At 42.8% G+C, this 17,272-nt stretch overlaps 2 protein-coding genes across 2 annotated transcripts; one reads left to right on the top strand and one right to left on the bottom strand.

Annotated features, from left to right (window-relative positions):
* Window positions 1–666: 666 nt before the first annotated feature.
* Window positions 667–4,799, bottom strand: LOC139418403 (uncharacterized). Its single transcript, XM_071167805.1, has one exon. The coding sequence runs from the start codon at window positions 4,504–4,506 to the stop codon at window positions 2,176–2,178; it is 2,331 nt and encodes a 776-aa protein (XP_071023906.1). The 5' UTR covers window positions 4,507–4,799; the 3' UTR covers window positions 667–2,175.
* Window positions 4,800–8,667: 3,868 nt separating this feature from the next.
* LOC139418402 (charged multivesicular body protein 1b) lies at window positions 8,668–14,479 on the top strand. Its single transcript, XM_071167804.1, has 8 exons — window positions 8,668–8,827; window positions 9,630–9,727; window positions 9,833–9,979; window positions 10,198–10,266; window positions 10,407–10,514; window positions 10,706–10,749; window positions 10,837–10,909; window positions 11,161–14,479. Exons 1-8 carry the CDS (start codon window positions 8,812–8,814, stop codon window positions 11,203–11,205), a joined length of 600 nt encoding a protein of 199 aa, XP_071023905.1. The 5' UTR covers window positions 8,668–8,811; the 3' UTR covers window positions 11,206–14,479.
* Window positions 14,480–17,272: the final 2,793 nt, after the last annotated feature.

Genomic DNA, 17,272 nt, shown 5'->3' with positions numbered 1-17,272 from the left:
AATACTTAACACTCCTCTGACGCATGGCGCTTCAGCACGCCCAGAAAGACTGCAGTGATGTTGAGGGTCTCTGGATGGAAACAGGCAAATGTATCAATTTGCGCTGTTATAAAACTGTAAAAAAGACATGTATTTTTTATTTTTAAGTGTGTTACTTCCTTTGGAATGCTGAAGTCACCTCCTGTCAGAAAGCCATGATAATTACATTCAGCATCACTGTCTAGAGGCTGTATGCAAGTAATCTGAGGATGTTTAAATGTATGAGGTTTATTATCAAAATGACCATACAAATTGAGCAAATATTTGAATATGAATGGGGATACAGAGATCATGAAAATGCATGATGTTTCTCTACCGATACATGACAGTAGCTCCAGATAAAGTTCCGATAATGAGACAAAATGATTATACCTAAAGAATCCCAACAGATTACTGTATTACAATTTACAATCAACGCTATGGTTTATGAGAAGTACCAGATTACTGCACAGTTACATTTACATTAGACTTTCATCTATATTGAATTGGTGAATCACACATACATCCGATACATCTATAGTTCACTAATTAACAACAAGGTTGCGTACGTTTACATTGTGCTTCAGATTCAATTGCCCGTTAGGGAACTCACCTACTGCCACGCCTGTGCTGAAAATACAATTTGTATTTATTTATTTTTTTACATATGACCTCTTGGGTGTCTTTTACAATGAAATGGCACACATAAATAAGTAACAGTGAATCTGTTTGGTGTGAGTGTCATTCTGTCTCACAGTTACAACTTAGATCTCTAAATCTTACTTCTAAATACTACCACATAACGAAACTGAGGGGTGATAGTTTAAAACACTTTGGAATCTGTCTTATCTTAACAACCCTGATTTCGCCCTGATAAATTAATGTAGTCACTCATTAGACACTCAAACATTTACCAAGGATGCAGTCAGACATTAACACCCAGAAAACAAATCAATATGTACTCTACGCCACATTTTCCCAAGACCTAAGCACAGCTGATGATGTCATATCAAGATTTGTGACGTTACAATACAATATTAAAGGTAGATTCAGCGATATGACAGCATAGTGGGTCAATTTCCCGCAAGAACTAAGAGCGTTAAAGCGCGAGGCTCAACTTCTCTGTTTTTTCAGTGCCCTGGCTACAATGCTGTGAACAGCTTAAAGCAAACCTGTGCAGATACTGTGTGTGACTGGTCTTGCATCTCAATATTTTTTGGGGACAATGTTTTAAATTGAACCTTTATTTAAATAGGCAAGTCAGTTAAGAACAAATTCTTATTTACAATGACGGCCTACCAGGGAACAATGGGTTAACTGCCTTGTTCAGGGGCAGAATGACAGATTTCTACTTGTCAACTCAGGGAATCGATCCAGCAACCTTTCAGTTACTGGCCCAACGCTCTAACCACTAGGCTACCTGCTGTCCCTGTGGTGTTGCTCGTGGCAACGTCATTTTGCTGAGTCTACCTTTAAACACAAGTGTGATCACTTCAAGAAAGTTCATTCACTTACATTCGTGAAGAACAACTCATCAGGTTCTCTCTAAAACACAGCACAGTTTTTTGGCTTGATCAGATACTATCTAATTTCAACATAATGTCTTGTGATTTTTGTCTAAATCAACTATGGTATGTCTAATTATTTTGAAGTGTTTATACCTTCATCCACTGCAGCATACTTGCCCGTCCTCTACCTCACTGTAGTATATGATAAGAAACGTTCAGTCAACTGTTCATACAGTATTTCTGTCATGTTTGAACAACTTTGTCATTAATTGACAGTACAGGATCCCCGCGTCACAGGAAGGTAACAAAGCCTAGCCTGCTGCTGCAGCTGAAACAGCCACGTAAACTGTCATTTCCCTCTGTGACATTTTCCCTTGCAGCTTGCTCTCAGTGAGTAATCAGCTATTCTCTCTCCCAATCAAAACATTTTTCATTTGAAAAGAGTGACGTGGTGGCCTTTATCCAAAGATAAAGCTCCAACTCTCCCCATTTTGTGTCCGCTGTCTCACGTCATAGGCAGCGTCTTTTCAAAGCATTGAACAAATTGCGCTCATGCCTCTTCTTTTTAAAATCAATTTTGTGCCTCTGGTTACAGAGTAGAACCATATAGAATGCAGCCCGCATGCTCTCCCCCACTCACATGCTGGGGCTACACCAGGCCGGTCTGCATGTGGACATGTAAAGGGTAGGGGTGGTAAAGCAGAGGTGGCTGTGCTGCCTGGGGAATGTAGTAGCTGCTAAATATGGGGTCAGCCATGTATGGCGCAGGCTGGTAGAAGCAGGTGACGTTGGCAGTGTTGGGGATGGCGTTCTGTTCCCCCAGTACCCTCAGGGCCAGGACAGTGATCATATTGAGTGTCTGTCTCCTCTCATGTCCCATCAGACACACTGTACTCTCATCTATCACCCGACGCAAGGTCATCAGATAGTCATACTTGCTAGTCTCCTCGTCGCCAACAAAGTGGCAGCGCAGGTAGGCCTCGATCTTGCGCTGCTGCTCGCTAACGTCAGGAAAGTCAATAAAGAAGCGGGAGCACATGTAGCGCTCTAGGGACTTGATCTCTGTCTCGCTGGCTGGCCTGAAGTTCCTCACCAGCAGGTCACTATACTTCAGAAGCCCACCTCCTCTGATCTCCTCTGGGTTATGGGTGGCAATCAGTCGGAAACGCAGATGATCCATGGCTTGCTCAAAGTCCCCATACATGCACTCTGCTACCACAGTGATGCTGGCCTTGTCCCTTGGGGCCGAACTTGCCCCTGCCCGTGGACAGACCGTGGTTGTCTCTGGTGGCGCTAGTTCCTGAGTAGCAGCAGGTTCAGTCTCTGGGACTTGGTTCCCTGTTGTTTGAAGGTACAATGATTCCTCAGAAGCTTCTGAGTCTGGAGGCTTTTTTGAATATTTCACCCTGACTATTTGTTCTACGGTACGGGGTGAGATGTTTTTATCCTGGGATGAAACGGCTGGAGTAAGGTGGTCTGTGAATGTTTTAGTGCCCTCTGAGTTCCTCTGTCTGGACCCTGAGGAGGATGAATAATGGCCTTGATCAGTGTCTAATAAAGAGTGATTTGGTTGAGGTGTTGGAAGTATTTCTATAGGCTCAAACAGCTGTGTTGTCAGATCTGACAAATCTTTTAATAAAGACCATTTTTCAGGGAGTGATGAGATGCTGCTCATCTTCCGTGACATCTTCCTTGGTGGTTTAGGTGAGGGGCAATAGTCAGGGACAATTCCCTGGGATGTGTTACAGGTTTTCTTGGCTGGCGGAGGGAATAAATGTTCAAGATGTACGTTTTGTGTGACAGCAGTGCAGGCTTGGGATGTGGATTGAGGCATCACTTGAAGTTGCTCTTGCACTGAGTTCTCTGTGAGCAACACTGGGGATGGCTTGATGTCTTTTGACTCAGAGATCAGTGACTCCTCTATGTTACTTTGAGGGTTTACAGATATATTTGACACCAGAGGTTCCATCACGTCTGTCAATATTTTGGAGGAGGATATAAGTGAGGGATAATCTGTATTCTGAACAAATGGCATTTTTTCCTCTACTTTTATCTCAAGTACTGTATCAACCTTTACCACCCCCTCCTCTTCTACCTCTTCCTCATTCTCCAGAGTCCCCAGGTCTAGCTCTGCTCTCTCTATCTCTAACACTTCCAGTGGCTCTTGTTTTCCAGTTGCATGCACATTCATTGGATGCGATGATTCTTCCTCTTGAACAACAACCTGTTCACTGTGGCAAGGACTGTCAGCGAAGCGAGTCATCATTGGATCTTTGTCTTTATCCTCTTTTAGATTCTCAGAGGTGGAAGAATACTGGGGTACCATTATGGCTTTCTCTGCCCCTCTATCTGGATGTAACACAATGCCATTGTGTGACTCCAATCCCTCACACTGAACTCCTTGCCTCCTCTCAGTCTCCCAGTATGACTCCAGCATACGGTCCAATATAATCTGGAAGGAGTCCACACTGAACTCAAACTGGCGTCGCAGGGAACTTACAAACCTGAGCCCCACTGTTTTACCCCTGTTATTGGACAGTGAGATAAGGCTCCAGCGGTCGTGCTCATTGAAGACCTTTACCATCTTCTGCACATAGGCCTCCTTCATGGTGAGGCAGGTGATCTTGCGTCTGTTAACCCCACGGGGAAGGAGGTCACGCAGGCTGCCCAGCACCACCTCCTTGATGACCTGGAAGTCCTCCTGTCTGGGCAGCTCCACTCCAAAGATGATGTCCAGGTCTCTGTAGCCCGTGCCATTGTCCCTGACCATCACATGGCTGGCGGTGGAGCCATTGAGGCGGATGTCCCTGACCCTGATCTCCCTCTCCAACAGCCGGTCCTTCACTACATGGATGATGTCCTTGGGTCTCACCTCCAGGGTGGGGAAGTTCCCTCTGCCGTGGATGGGGATCACCTCTGTCAACACCTGGTCCAGAGTCTGGACTTGCTCCAGAGTCAAGTTGTGGAATCTTCTATCCATTTGGAGATCAATTATCTTGGGTTTAACTGCAAAAGGAGACAATATTGTATTTGGAAGAAGCTGGGTAATTTCATGCAACAAAATGTGTGTTCAATGGGAAACATTCTGTGTTTTATGACAAGGGAAGAAACACTACTAAGTAATTCATAGTATCATTCATTCACATTGAGTTCAGGGGTGTCTGAAACACAAGAGACACCAAAAGCGCAGATTGCACAATTAAAAACTAAAAAATATGTTTTGTTACTACTAAGCATAAGAGCAGTACACGCACAAAGATACACACAACACATGCACACAGGGGGGTGGAAGATGTCAAATAAAAAATTCAACAGGAAGGTGACCAGCTTGGAACTTTCTCTTAGAGGATAAGTAATATGACTGAGCATACCTTGACCTTGTTTGCACTTGATCCTGTGATTTGAGGTTATAATGGTTTTATTGTCAATTTAGTAATTGATAAATGAACTCATTGAATAATACTCTTGTGTATAAACAAATCAATAAGGCTATGTAAACATTTTAAGAAGATATCCCACAAATCAGGTTAGCTTACTTTTACAGATTTAACTTGAACAGTGGTGGGAGGTCAACACTTGGGGTATGTATAGTCTACTTTCCCTCATGTTCCAAAAGTTTGCACGGACAGTTCTTATGGAATCCATCATGTACTAGAATAATAGTCGCATGCTGCAGAATTTTGGTCTCATGTGCAACCCCATCTCGCCCGCCCGCCTGCTCCCACTCTTTAGATAAGACCGTATGAGTCATACAGTCACTGAATAAAGCACCTCTCGCTGCGTCTTCTCTTGGATTTTCTGCATGCGTGTAAAAAAAACAATCGCCACTTCTCACATATTCACAATTTCTCGTTGTTGTATATTTGAGACATTTGCTATACAAATATTGTATAAAGGCTAAAGCCGGGAGTGTTGTTCTTGATAATCAGATTCGATCTAGTAAAAAATGGTGTAGTCTAGCCTATCAATCAGTTCTCTTTGAGTTTTTATTTTACAGTCATTTTTAGCCTATACTCATCGAAATGATAATGCATGTGCACAGTCTATGCAATTTACCAAAATAATATTTACAAACCCGTTATTAGTCTAGCAAACACTCACGGACCACGTAAGCTATATAAAAATTATTAGCACATATTTTATTGAACAGAAACTAATAAAATTGCCTATTTAAAATAAAAAATAATAAAACATGTTGAGTTTACCCTACACCTATTCTTCCAAGTCTTCATCTGATGCAATATTGTAAGGTATAATTTACACACTGGCCAACACTGTTTGCTATTGTTTAATCAATCCGTGAGCAATGCATTTCATTAGCCTACCAAATGTGCATTTGATTGATATTGACATAAAGAAATAATAAAGCACAAACCTTATGCATTTCGAAATGATTCCTGTATCAAATGTAGCATGACAATGATCATACAATTAAATAATATACTTTAGCCTACTCACCTGACTGCTGAGGAAAGGGTAGAACTTAGCCAAAGTATAGTAAGCAAAACAACAATAAGTGATATCCAACAGGTTAAATTGGGATCTCCGACCCGTAGACACCGTGCACAATGCGCTATTATCTTTAGAAGATGTAGGTTCGTTCTTGATCGCTGTCCAACCCAACACGACAGTGGCGCTTAAGGAAACAAACTGAAGTTCTACAGCGCACTGTTTTCTCTCAGCTGCGAGCGTAGTCTAGTTTCCATGGCAATCTGGCGTCACGACTTTAAGGTAACTCACGAAGCTCTGTTTGTTCATTATGGTATTATCTATCTATCTACACAATGTATACAAAAGTATGTGGACACGCTTCAAATTAGTGGATTTGGCTATTTCAGCCACACTTTGCTGACAGATATGTAAAATCGAGCACACAGCCATGCAATCTCCATAGACAAACATTGGCAGTAGAATGGTCTTACTGAAGAGCTCAGTGAGTGACTTTCAATGTGGTACCGTCATAGAATGCCACCTTTCCAACAAGTCAGTTTGTCAAATTTCTGTCCTGCTAGAGCAGCCCCGGTCAACTGTAAGTGCCTGTTATTGTGAAGTGGATGCTTCTAGGAGCAACAAACAGTGCTGAAGCATGTAGCGTGTAAAAATGATCTGTCCTCGGATGCAACACTCACTACTGAGTTCCAAACTGGCTCTGGAAGCAATGTCAGCACAATAACTGTTCATTGGGAGTTTCATGAAATGGGTTTCCATGGCTGAGCAGCTGCACATGTAACGGATGTGAAACGGCTAACTAGTTAGCGGTGGTGCGCGCTAAATAGGGTTTCAATCGGTGACGTCACTTGCTCTGAGACCTTGAAGTAGTGGTTCCCCTTGCTCTGCAAGGGCCGCGTCTTTTGTGGAGCGATGGGTAACGATGCTTCGTGGGTGACTGTTGTTGATGTGTGCAGAGGGTCCCTGATTCGCGCCCGGGTATGGGCGAGGGGACGGTCTAAAGTTATACTGTTACATTGGTGCCGTGACCCGGATCACTGGTTCCTGCGGAAAAGGAGGAGGTCAAAAGGGGGGTGAGTGTAATGGATGTGAAACGGCTCGCTAGTTAGCGGTGGTGCGCGCTAAATAGCGTTTCAATCGGTGACGTCACTTGCTCTGAGACCTTGAAGTAGTGGTTCCCCTTGCTCTGCAAGAGCCGCGGCTTTTGTGGAGCGATGGGTAACGATGCTTCGTGGGTGACTGTTGTTGATGTGTGCGCTGTAGAGACATTCTAGACAATTGTCTAGAATGTCATTGTACGCTGTAGCGTTAAGATTTCCCATCACTAGAACTAAGAACAACAGTTTGGGGAAGGCCCTTTCCTGTTTCAGCATGACAATGCCCCCGTTTACAAAGCGAGGTCCATACCGAAATTGTTTGTTGAGATCGGTGTGGAAGAACTTGACTGGCCTGCACAGAGCCCTGACTTCAACTCCATCGAACACCTTTGGGATGAATTGGAACGCCGACTGCAAACCACGCCTAATTGCCCAACATCAGTGCCTGACCTCACTCATTTTATTGTGGCTGAATGGAAGCAAGTCCCCACAGCAATGTTCCAACATCTAGTGGAAAGCCTTCCCAGAAGAGCAGAGGCTGTTATAGCAGCAAAGAGGGTACTAACTCCATATTAATGTTCATGATTTTGGAATGAGATGTTCGAGGAGCAGGTGTCCACATACTTTTGGTGATGTAGTGTATCTATCTATCTCGTCTGTCTGTCTATCAAGTGATTAGTGATGCACTGGTGTGACATTTATATTAGACAGATACACAGATTCAAAGAAATCTGTGTAGGTAGCCCTATCCACACCACAAAGAATAATTATGTTTGCAATGTTTTCAACATTTGTAAATAGATGTGCTCTAAAGGCTAATGTGAAGGGCTGAAACGATGTGCAAGTAGTGTACAACTCCACTCAGATGACAATTAGAAAATTATTGTAGGAGTCTAGGATAGTGTTATAAGAGGGTTTGTGCCTGTTCTAGGTCAAATCATGACCTTTGTGATCTTCAGGTCGGAAAGTCGGAAAGCTAGAAAGATGCCAGAGTTCCCAACTTGGAATTCTGAGTTTGATGACCATTCAAAACTATTTTTCCCAGTCAGAGCTAATTTTCTCCCCAAGTTCCCAGTTGTTTTGAACGCACTGAAGTCTGAGATTTCCGAGTCCCAGTTGTTTTGAAAGCAGCATAAGTATAATTTAGGGGTGATTGAGCAGACCTTTACAGAGCACTGCAGGAGGAGCTTGGGAGGTATGCACTGGCTGAGCTGCTGCAAAGAGGGTGAATATCATATCAGACAGAGGGTGAGTCATCCTCTCGCTCACTGCCGTGATCCAGAGACGCAAACCTTAACATCAATCAAGCTCGCTCACCGCCCACACCTCAGTTACGCCACCGCCTGTCTGACGAGAACCCCCAGCCCCCAACCTGATTGGATTGTCTCTGCACTGACATACCACCAGAGATAAGGGATGGAGGGAGGGATATTCCTATATAAACTGTACACATAATATATTGTGGAAAATGTAACAATCCATCTTAGTATTCAATGTCAGAACTTTACATGTCCATTCAGTCATCCACTGACAAAAACTAAGGATGTTAGTGACGTCAATTGGAACGCATAGAACGCACCCTTGAACATGTGACCGTGACGTATTTATATTTGGGTAGTGTAGCCGGAAGTATCAAGGAGAGGAATATCTGAAGAAGAAAAGCTTTTGCATTACGTCTAAATCGAGAAGAAAAACAATAAAAATACATTCATTCTCGGACCATCGAGGAGCCTACCAGCATGTCGAATATGGAGAGTATCCTTTCGGAAATGTTTGCTAGCTACTAGATGCATTAAATGGCCACCAGAAAATTTAGACAAAGTGAAAGGCCTGTTGTTTTAGTCCGTGACTCGTCTGAATATGAATTTCAAAAGCCATATCAGGTTTCGATTCGTATTTATGCTTATAGTCTATACTTGGATGGCTTGGTGACAAAGATAAACGCTTGTTTGCTGTTATTGGTATTGTGTATCTGCCATGGGCATAACAGTCAGTACAACACGTTTAGTAAACAAGTTTACTTTCGTCTGAGGACACCCATTGCCTGGTAGCATGGCTGGCATTTCAATTTTATGCACATGATTACATCACAGGTATTTTAGTTCTGTGGTGGGAGCACACCATCGATTAAGGTTTGTAAAGAGTGCCAATAAGGGGAACAAATACTGGAAACTTCAGTTATGTAGCTATGGCATTTTTGAAACCGTATTAAAATACGCAATCAGCAGTCGCTACATACATTTGTGGACTTATAAATAAATAGGTACCCATTGATTATTGAAGAATATAACAAATGCCTCATGAGCTGAGTTCAACTTTCCTACCCCATAAGAACCCAAAATATAACCTTGTTTTACTCCAATATTTGTAAACAAACACGGTAAAGCCTCAAAACATGGTTAAAACAATCATTTTGATATGGATGGTCAGTCCTAGCTATGTCTATACATATTAGTGGTTACATTTCTTCAAGACCCTCAGCTTTTTACCAAAACGGTGGCGGAGAGGCTTTTGTTATTTTTGAACTGCTGATTGGCCCTTTAACTTTCCATCCCAGAGCATCTCTTTAATCTCAAGTTTGCAGCCAAAGAACTGCAAAGAAGCTCTAAGAAATGTGACAAAGAGGAAAAGGCAGAGAAGGCCAAAGTCAAAAAAGTAAGTAGGCCTTTTACCTCATTAGTCAATCCTCCAATCACCTCATCATAGCTCTGAACATTCTCAACTGAGAATGTAGTGACTGAACCTTTATCCTCACCGTAGGCTATCCAAAAAGGAAATGTGGAAGTGGCACGGATCCATGCGGAAAACGCCATCAGACAGAAGAACCAGTCGGTCAACTTCCTAAGGATGAGTGCTAGGATTGATGCAGTGGCCGCCAGGGTCCAAACAGCAGTCACAATGAACAAGGTGCAGTTGTTTTACATACCTACGTCCTACAAGACTTCATACAACGACATTCTTGGTTTGAGACATTGATTCTGCTTAAGATGGGCCCACTTTTACTTTGGAGGGAAAATTTAGTGCAATATCTGTAAAAGAGTGCTAGGTTACTACTGCAACGATTGCTGATTCCAACCACACAGCAAGATACCTTTCTATTTTAGTCATGTTCGTTCATTCTACAGGTCACAAAATCTATGGCTGGAGTGGTGAAAGGCATGGATGCCACACTGAAGAGTATGAACCTGGAGAAGGTAGTGTGTGTGTGTGTGTGTGAGAGCTTGCTCCTAGTCAAATACATCAATTTGATAGTTGTCACACGTATGACGGTATACATGTTATATTCTTCACCATCTGAGAGGGAAATTTGTTAATGAATGTCTCATCTCTCTAGATCTCTGGGCTCATGGACAAGTTTGAGCATCAATTTGAGACGTTAGATGTACAGACCGCTCAAATGGAGGACACCATGAGTAGCACAACCACACTAACCACCCCACAGGTAATGATTATTTTCTGGGCTCCTGCTAGACAGACCTTTGGTCTTTGACCAGATCTGTGGCCTTTGATCTTCAAGTCTGTAACAGTAAATGCATACAAGTGCAGATCATGACAAGGTACATTTATTGAGATTAGTTTATTCTGCTCTGTTCACAATCAATGGAGACTAACAGTCAGCGACGTGTGTTTCAGAATCAAGTGGATTCACTGATGCACGAATTGGCTGATGAAGCAGGGTAAGAATTCCTTATTTTGTGGTTCTATTGTTGGAAAAAAAATGTCTTTAAAAGTGAGAAAATTAATGCATATCAATTTGTGTGTAGGTTGGACCTGAACATGGAACTCCCACAGGGACAGACTGGATCAGTGGGCACCAGTGTAGCGTCAGCAGAGCAGGTACAGGAACAGGCCCTGAACAAGAGCTATTATAAACCCTACCACACTTTCAATTGTCTACTTAACACGATCTTTCAAATAAATGATTGGGATAATAGAGCAATGCTGATATGATTATAGTAGCTGTGTCTCAGGCTTGCAAAAAAATTGTCCTTGGCCCCAAAAAATGGTCCTTAGCCCCTTTTCACACAAGAATGAAAATGTTACGTTTTTAGAGATCTGCAACATTGCCTGTTATCTTTTGTTCTCAGGATGAGCTGTCTTCAAGGCTTGCCAAACTCCGAGACCAAATGTAAAGGAAGAACTCAGTCTGAGACCTCAAGTGCAGAGCTTCAGGTTACAAGACCTGCTCTGTTCTTTTCATAATGTCTTCGTCTCACTCCTTTAGTTTTTCTCTTTGATGATCCTACTGTATCCTGTTTGAGAGGCTTGCCCTTGGGTCCTTATTGGTGTTCTTAATTTACTGTTGTATATAGAGAGTATCAAGTTACAGGAATATTAGCCACCCGCCTACGAACACTAAAGCAAAGACTTACCGGTTATGGAAAATGAATTCAATCTTTGAAATAATATATATTATAACTGGGATGGTTGCGTCTGCGACTGATGCTTTTTGTACGTCCATTTTTTTGTGTGTAGTAGTTTGGCAGGCCTCTTGTCTTAAGAGGAAACTGCAATGTTATATTTGTTTCTTTCTGGTGTCCCTCCTTTTTAGACATTTTCTCATACAATAATTTATTCACGTAAAATATGTTTCAAAAATCTCATATCCTGTATCAGAACGGCATTGTTTTAAGGAGAGTTTGGTTGGTTGATTCTTACATTTGATTGATAACTCTGAGTCTTTGGATGTCATTTTTTGTCCACCCTGATTAGGTTATTAGATAATACAATTTTATAACACTTTTAACCTCTTGTACCATTATATTTTTCAGTCTCATTTCCATGTGTCTCACCCTATGTGTGTATGCAACCAATGTTGAAAATAATAGGGTTTAAAGATGAAAGTATTGAATGCATGTCAACATTGCATACATTACAAAAACCATCCCCTAAATTTGACACTGGAACTGACTGGAACACACCCACTTTCCCCCCCCCATGGCATCTTTCACCCACGCGTTTCCATTGCTTGGGTTGAATTCTATTGACCTCTTTATTGCATCTATTCTTGGGCCACGTAAAGTGGCCCCTCCCCGCTGGTAGTCACGTGAAATATGTTGAAGAAGCTTTAGCAAAACGGTACAGTATAAAGATGGGCATAAACTGCTTCTCCAAAAAAAATCCCAGATCACGCTTGTAGGTGACGTTGGCTAGCTAAGCACATGTGCATTAACGTCATCGGGTCTAACTGGCGTCTGGCGCCGAACTGTACATGTGCATGCCGTCAAAACAAAGACACTCCTTTGTTTTTGATGAATTAAAAACGTGTCAGTTTGTCACTTTCACAAGGTTGGAGTAATAACATGTTCAACTACTTAAGACATTGGCGCGAATCTAGGTTGTGCCAACTAAAAAATAATTGACTACTTCTCTCATCGACTTCTCAAACCTCAGCCTGCTTCGCAAGCATTCCCCGGAAGTCTCGCGATGTTTGCAAACTGTTACAACAACAGTACGAGCCTCGACCAGTCCTTTCAGGTGATAAAGCATCAGATGACCCGTCGGTTGTATAATTAAGGAATAAGGCCCAAGGGGGTGAATGCTGATTGGCTGACCGCCATGGTATATCAGACTGTATATCATGTGTATGACAAACATTTATTTTTACTGCTCTAATTACGTTGGTAACCAGTTTATAATAGCAACAAGGCACCTTGAGGATTTGTGGTATATGGCCAATATACCACGGCTAAGGGCTGCATCCAGGCACTCTGCATTGCGTTCGGCTTAAGAACAGATCTTATTATTATTATTATTATTAAGAATAAGCTGTTCTTATTGGCCGTATATCACAACACCTCCTGCCTTATTGCTTAATTAATTATACCGCAGTGTGGGAAACGCAAATTAACGCTCATTGTGTACGTTGTCCATGCAACGTCAATGGGCCGCGTGGTGCATTCTGGGTGATTGTGGGACATTAGCATGAATTTCGTCAACAAGAAGTACAACAAAAATACAGAGCTGTGATATAATTCACTTGTTCTCTGAAATATGGTAAAGCTTTGTAATCGTGACATTGCGTACTTTTGAGGAAAACGGGCAGGTTTCTTGACACATTACACTTTTAAAACAACTGGGAAATCTCAGACTTCAGTGCCTTCAAGAGTCAAGACAACTGGGACCTCTGACAGTCTGGGGAAAGTGAACTGAGCAAGTTTAGCCTGCTCTGAGGTTGCCCAGGTGTAAAAATCCCCATTGTTTAAGTCACGTGTCAAACACAAGGACACATTTCTATCAGGCAGCAAGCACTGCCAACTGTCTGTGTGCCAAATGGCAGCACGTTGCCACACATGCCCTCCTCCCAGACCCACACACATGAGCCAGCCAGTGTGCCATTCATATCATTACTAATGACACTGACCGAATCTTCTACCAGCTAAATGTCATTGCTGAGTTTAATTTCCGTGTGAATAAAGGATTCACACGCTAGTATAAATCACTACTAAAGGACACTCTAGCATAAATGACTACTAAATGACACTAGGGCACACGCGAGTATTAAGGAGTCGTAAATTGTCATCTACTTTATGTAATCACTCGCCGTGGAGTGAAAGTGCACAGACATGCCACAGTCCTAGGTTTCTAACACTTGACAATGAATAACCAAAAGAACAAACCTACAACAAAACACCATTACGAAGGAGAAACATGTAGGCCTATTACAGCAACATTTGAGCAGTAGCCTCTGCTGACTACTCAACTGCAACAAGTTGAGCTCACCATACAGCAGTGCTGCATTCAAGCACACCATGATCCAAGCAGTGCAAAAAACAATTAAAACATGCTTTAAGTTAATGTTATAACAACCTAGCTATGTTTTTATTTGGAATCTTTAAGTACATTTTGATAAGGGTCGCAGTATATTATGCAAAGCTAATATTTGTCCAGCCTTTGCAGCTAATCTTTTTTTTTAATGTTAAAATGCTATATACAGTGTCCTATGTACGTTTATAAGACAATGTAAACAGTACACTGTCCTGAACCTTATTCGCTGTTACTAGCCAGTTACCTCCCGGTACTCAACCCTGCTCCTTAGACTGCTTTGCCCTATTTATATAGTCATTGAACACTGGTCACTTTTAATAATGTTTACATTTTTACCCACTTCATATGTATATACTGTATTCTAGTCATGGCTCATCCTATATACAGTGGGGCAAAAAAGCTCTTTGGTCTTGGCCATAGTGGAGTTTGGAGTGTGACTGTTTGAGGTTGTGGACAGGTGTCTTTTATACTGATAACAAGTTCAAACAAGTGCCATTAATACAGGTAACGAGTGGAGGACAGAGGAGCCTCTTAAAGAAGAAGTTACAGGTCTGTGAGAGCCAGAAATGTTGCTTGTTTGTAGGTGACCAAATACTTATTTTCCACCATAATTTGCAAATAAATTCATTAAAAATCCTACAATGTGATTTTCTGGATTTTTTTTCTCATTTTGTCTGTCATAGTTGAAGTGTACCTATGATGAAAATTACAGGCCTCTCTCATCTTTTTAAGTGGGAGAACTTGCACAATTGGTGGCTGACTAAATACTTTTTTGCCCCACTGTATGTGAGAATGCTATTCATTGATTACAGCTCACCGTTCAACACCATAGTGCCCTAAAATCTCATCACTAAGCTAAGGACCCTGGGACTAAACACCTCCCTCTGCAACTGGATTCTGGACTTCCTGACGGGCCACGTCCAGGTGGTAAGGGTAGGTAAGAACACATCTTCCACGCTGATCCTCAACACGGGGGCCCCTAAGGGGTGCGTGCTCAGTCCTCTCCTGTAGTCCCTGTTCACCCATGACTGCATGGCCAAGCACAACTCCAACACCATCATTACATTTGCTGAGACAGCCTATAGGGAGGAGGTCAGAGTCCTGGCATTGTGGTGCCAGGATAACAACCTCTCCCTCAATGTGATCAAGACAAAGGAGATGATCGTAGACTACAGGAAAAGGGGCTGTAGTGGAGGAGGTTGAGAGCTTCAAATTCCTTGGTGTCCACATCACCAACGAACTGTCATGGTCCAAACACACCAAGACAGTCGTGAAGAGGGCACAACAATGCCTATTCCCCCTCAAGAAACTGAAAAGATTTGGCATGGGTCCTAAGATCCTCAAAAATGTCTACCGCTTCACCATCGAGAGCATCCTGACTGGTATGGCAACTGCTTGGCCTCCGACCGCAAAGAACCTCCCCATTTTTACACTGCTGCTACTCTGTTTATTATCTATGCATAGTCACTTTAAACTCTACCAACATGTACACAAACTCAGCTAAAAATGAAACGTTCTCTCACTGTCAACTGCGTTTATTTTCAGCAAAATTAACATGTAAATATTTGTATGACCATAACAAGATTCAACAACTGAGACATAAACTGAACAAGTTCCACAGACATGTGACTAACAGAAATTGAATAATGTGTCCCTGAACAAAGGGGTGTCAAATTCAAAAGTAACAGTCAGTATCTGGTGTGGCCACCAGCTGCATTAAGTACTGTAGTGCGTCTCCTCCTCATGGACTGCACCAGATTTGCCAGTTTTTGCTGTGAGATGTTACCCCACTCTTCCACCAAGGCACCTGCAAGTTCCAGGACACTTAAGGGAATGGCCCTAGCCCTCACCCTCTGATCCAACAGGTCCCAGATGTACTCAATAGGATTGAGATCCAGGCTCGTCGCTGGCCATGGCAGAGCCCTGACATTCCTGTCTTACAGGAAATTATGCACAGAACGAGCAATATGGCTGGTGGCATTGTCATGCTGGAGGGTCATGTCAGGATGAGCCTGCAGGAAGGGTACCACATGAGGGAGGAGGATGTCTTCCCTGTAACGCACAGCGTTGAGATTGCCTGCAATGACAACGAGCTCAGTCCAATGATGCTGTGACACACCGCCCCAGACCATGACGGACCCTCCACCTCCAAATCGAGCCCGCTCCAGAGTACAGGCCTCGGTGTAACACTCATTCCTTTGATGATAAACATGAATCCGACCATCACCCCTGGTGAGACAAAACCACGACTCGTCAGTGAAGAGCACTTTTTGCCAGTCCTGTCTGGTCCAGCGACAGTGGGTTTGTGCCCATAGGTGACGTTGTTGCCGGTGATGTCTGGTGAGGACCTGCCATACAACAGGCCTACAAGCCCTCAGTCCAGCCCCTCACGGAGGGAGGGATTTTGCATTCCTGAGGCAGTTGTTGTTGCCATCCTGTACCTGTCCTGCTGGTGTGATGTTCAGATGTACCGATCCAGGTGCAGGTGTTGTTACACGTGGTCTGCCACTGCGAGGACAATCAGCTGTCCATCTTGTCTCCCTGTAGCGCAGTCTTAGGCATCTCACAGTACAGACATTTTATTAATTTATTGCCCTGGCCACATCTGCAGTCCTCCTGCCTCCTTGCCTAATGCACATTCACACAGATGAGCAGGGACCCTGGGCATCTTTCTTTTGGTGTTTTTCAGAGTCAGTAGCAAGGCCTCTTTAGTGTCCTAAGTTTTCATAACTGTGACCTTAATTGCCTACCGCCTGTAAGCGTCTTAACGACCGTTCCGCAGGTGCATATTCATTCATTAACATTACTTTAAATATAATCTTTCTTTTTTAAAACTTTATTTAACTAGGCAAGTCAGTTAAGAACAAATTCTTATTTTCAATGACGGCCTAGGAACAGTGGGTTAACTGCCTGTTCAGGGGCAGAACGACAGAACAACCTTGCCAGCTCGGGGATTTGAACTTGCAACCTTCGGGTTACTCGTCCAATGCTCTAACCACTAGGCTACCCTGCCGCCCCTGTGTTAAACAAATCAAAATATATTTGAGATTGTTTAAAGGGTCTCATCTTTGCCTTGATCACAGCTTTGCACACTCTTGGCACCCTCAACCAGCTTCACGAGGTAGTTATGTGGAATGCTTTCAAATTAACAGGTGTGCCTTGTTTAATTTGTGCAATTTCTTTCCTCAACGTGTTTGAGCCAATCACTTGTGTTCTGACAAGGTAGGGGTGGTATACAGAAGATAGCTCTATTTGGTAAAAGACCAAGTCCATATTATGGCAAGAACAGCTCAAATAAGCAAAAAGGACCGACAGTCCATCATTACTTTGAGACATAAAGGTCAATCAATCCATAACATTTCAAGAACTTTTAAAGTTTCTTCAAGTGCAATCGCAAAGACCAAGCGCTATGATGAAACTGGCTCTCATGAG

Source organism: Oncorhynchus clarkii, chromosome 10, assembly GCF_045791955.1.
Source record: "Oncorhynchus clarkii lewisi isolate Uvic-CL-2024 chromosome 10, UVic_Ocla_1.0, whole genome shotgun sequence".
Lineage (NCBI taxonomy): Eukaryota > Metazoa > Chordata > Actinopteri > Salmoniformes > Salmonidae > Oncorhynchus > Oncorhynchus clarkii.
Note: the sequence above shows the minus strand (reverse complement) of the source record. Positions and strands in the feature narration are given on the sequence as shown.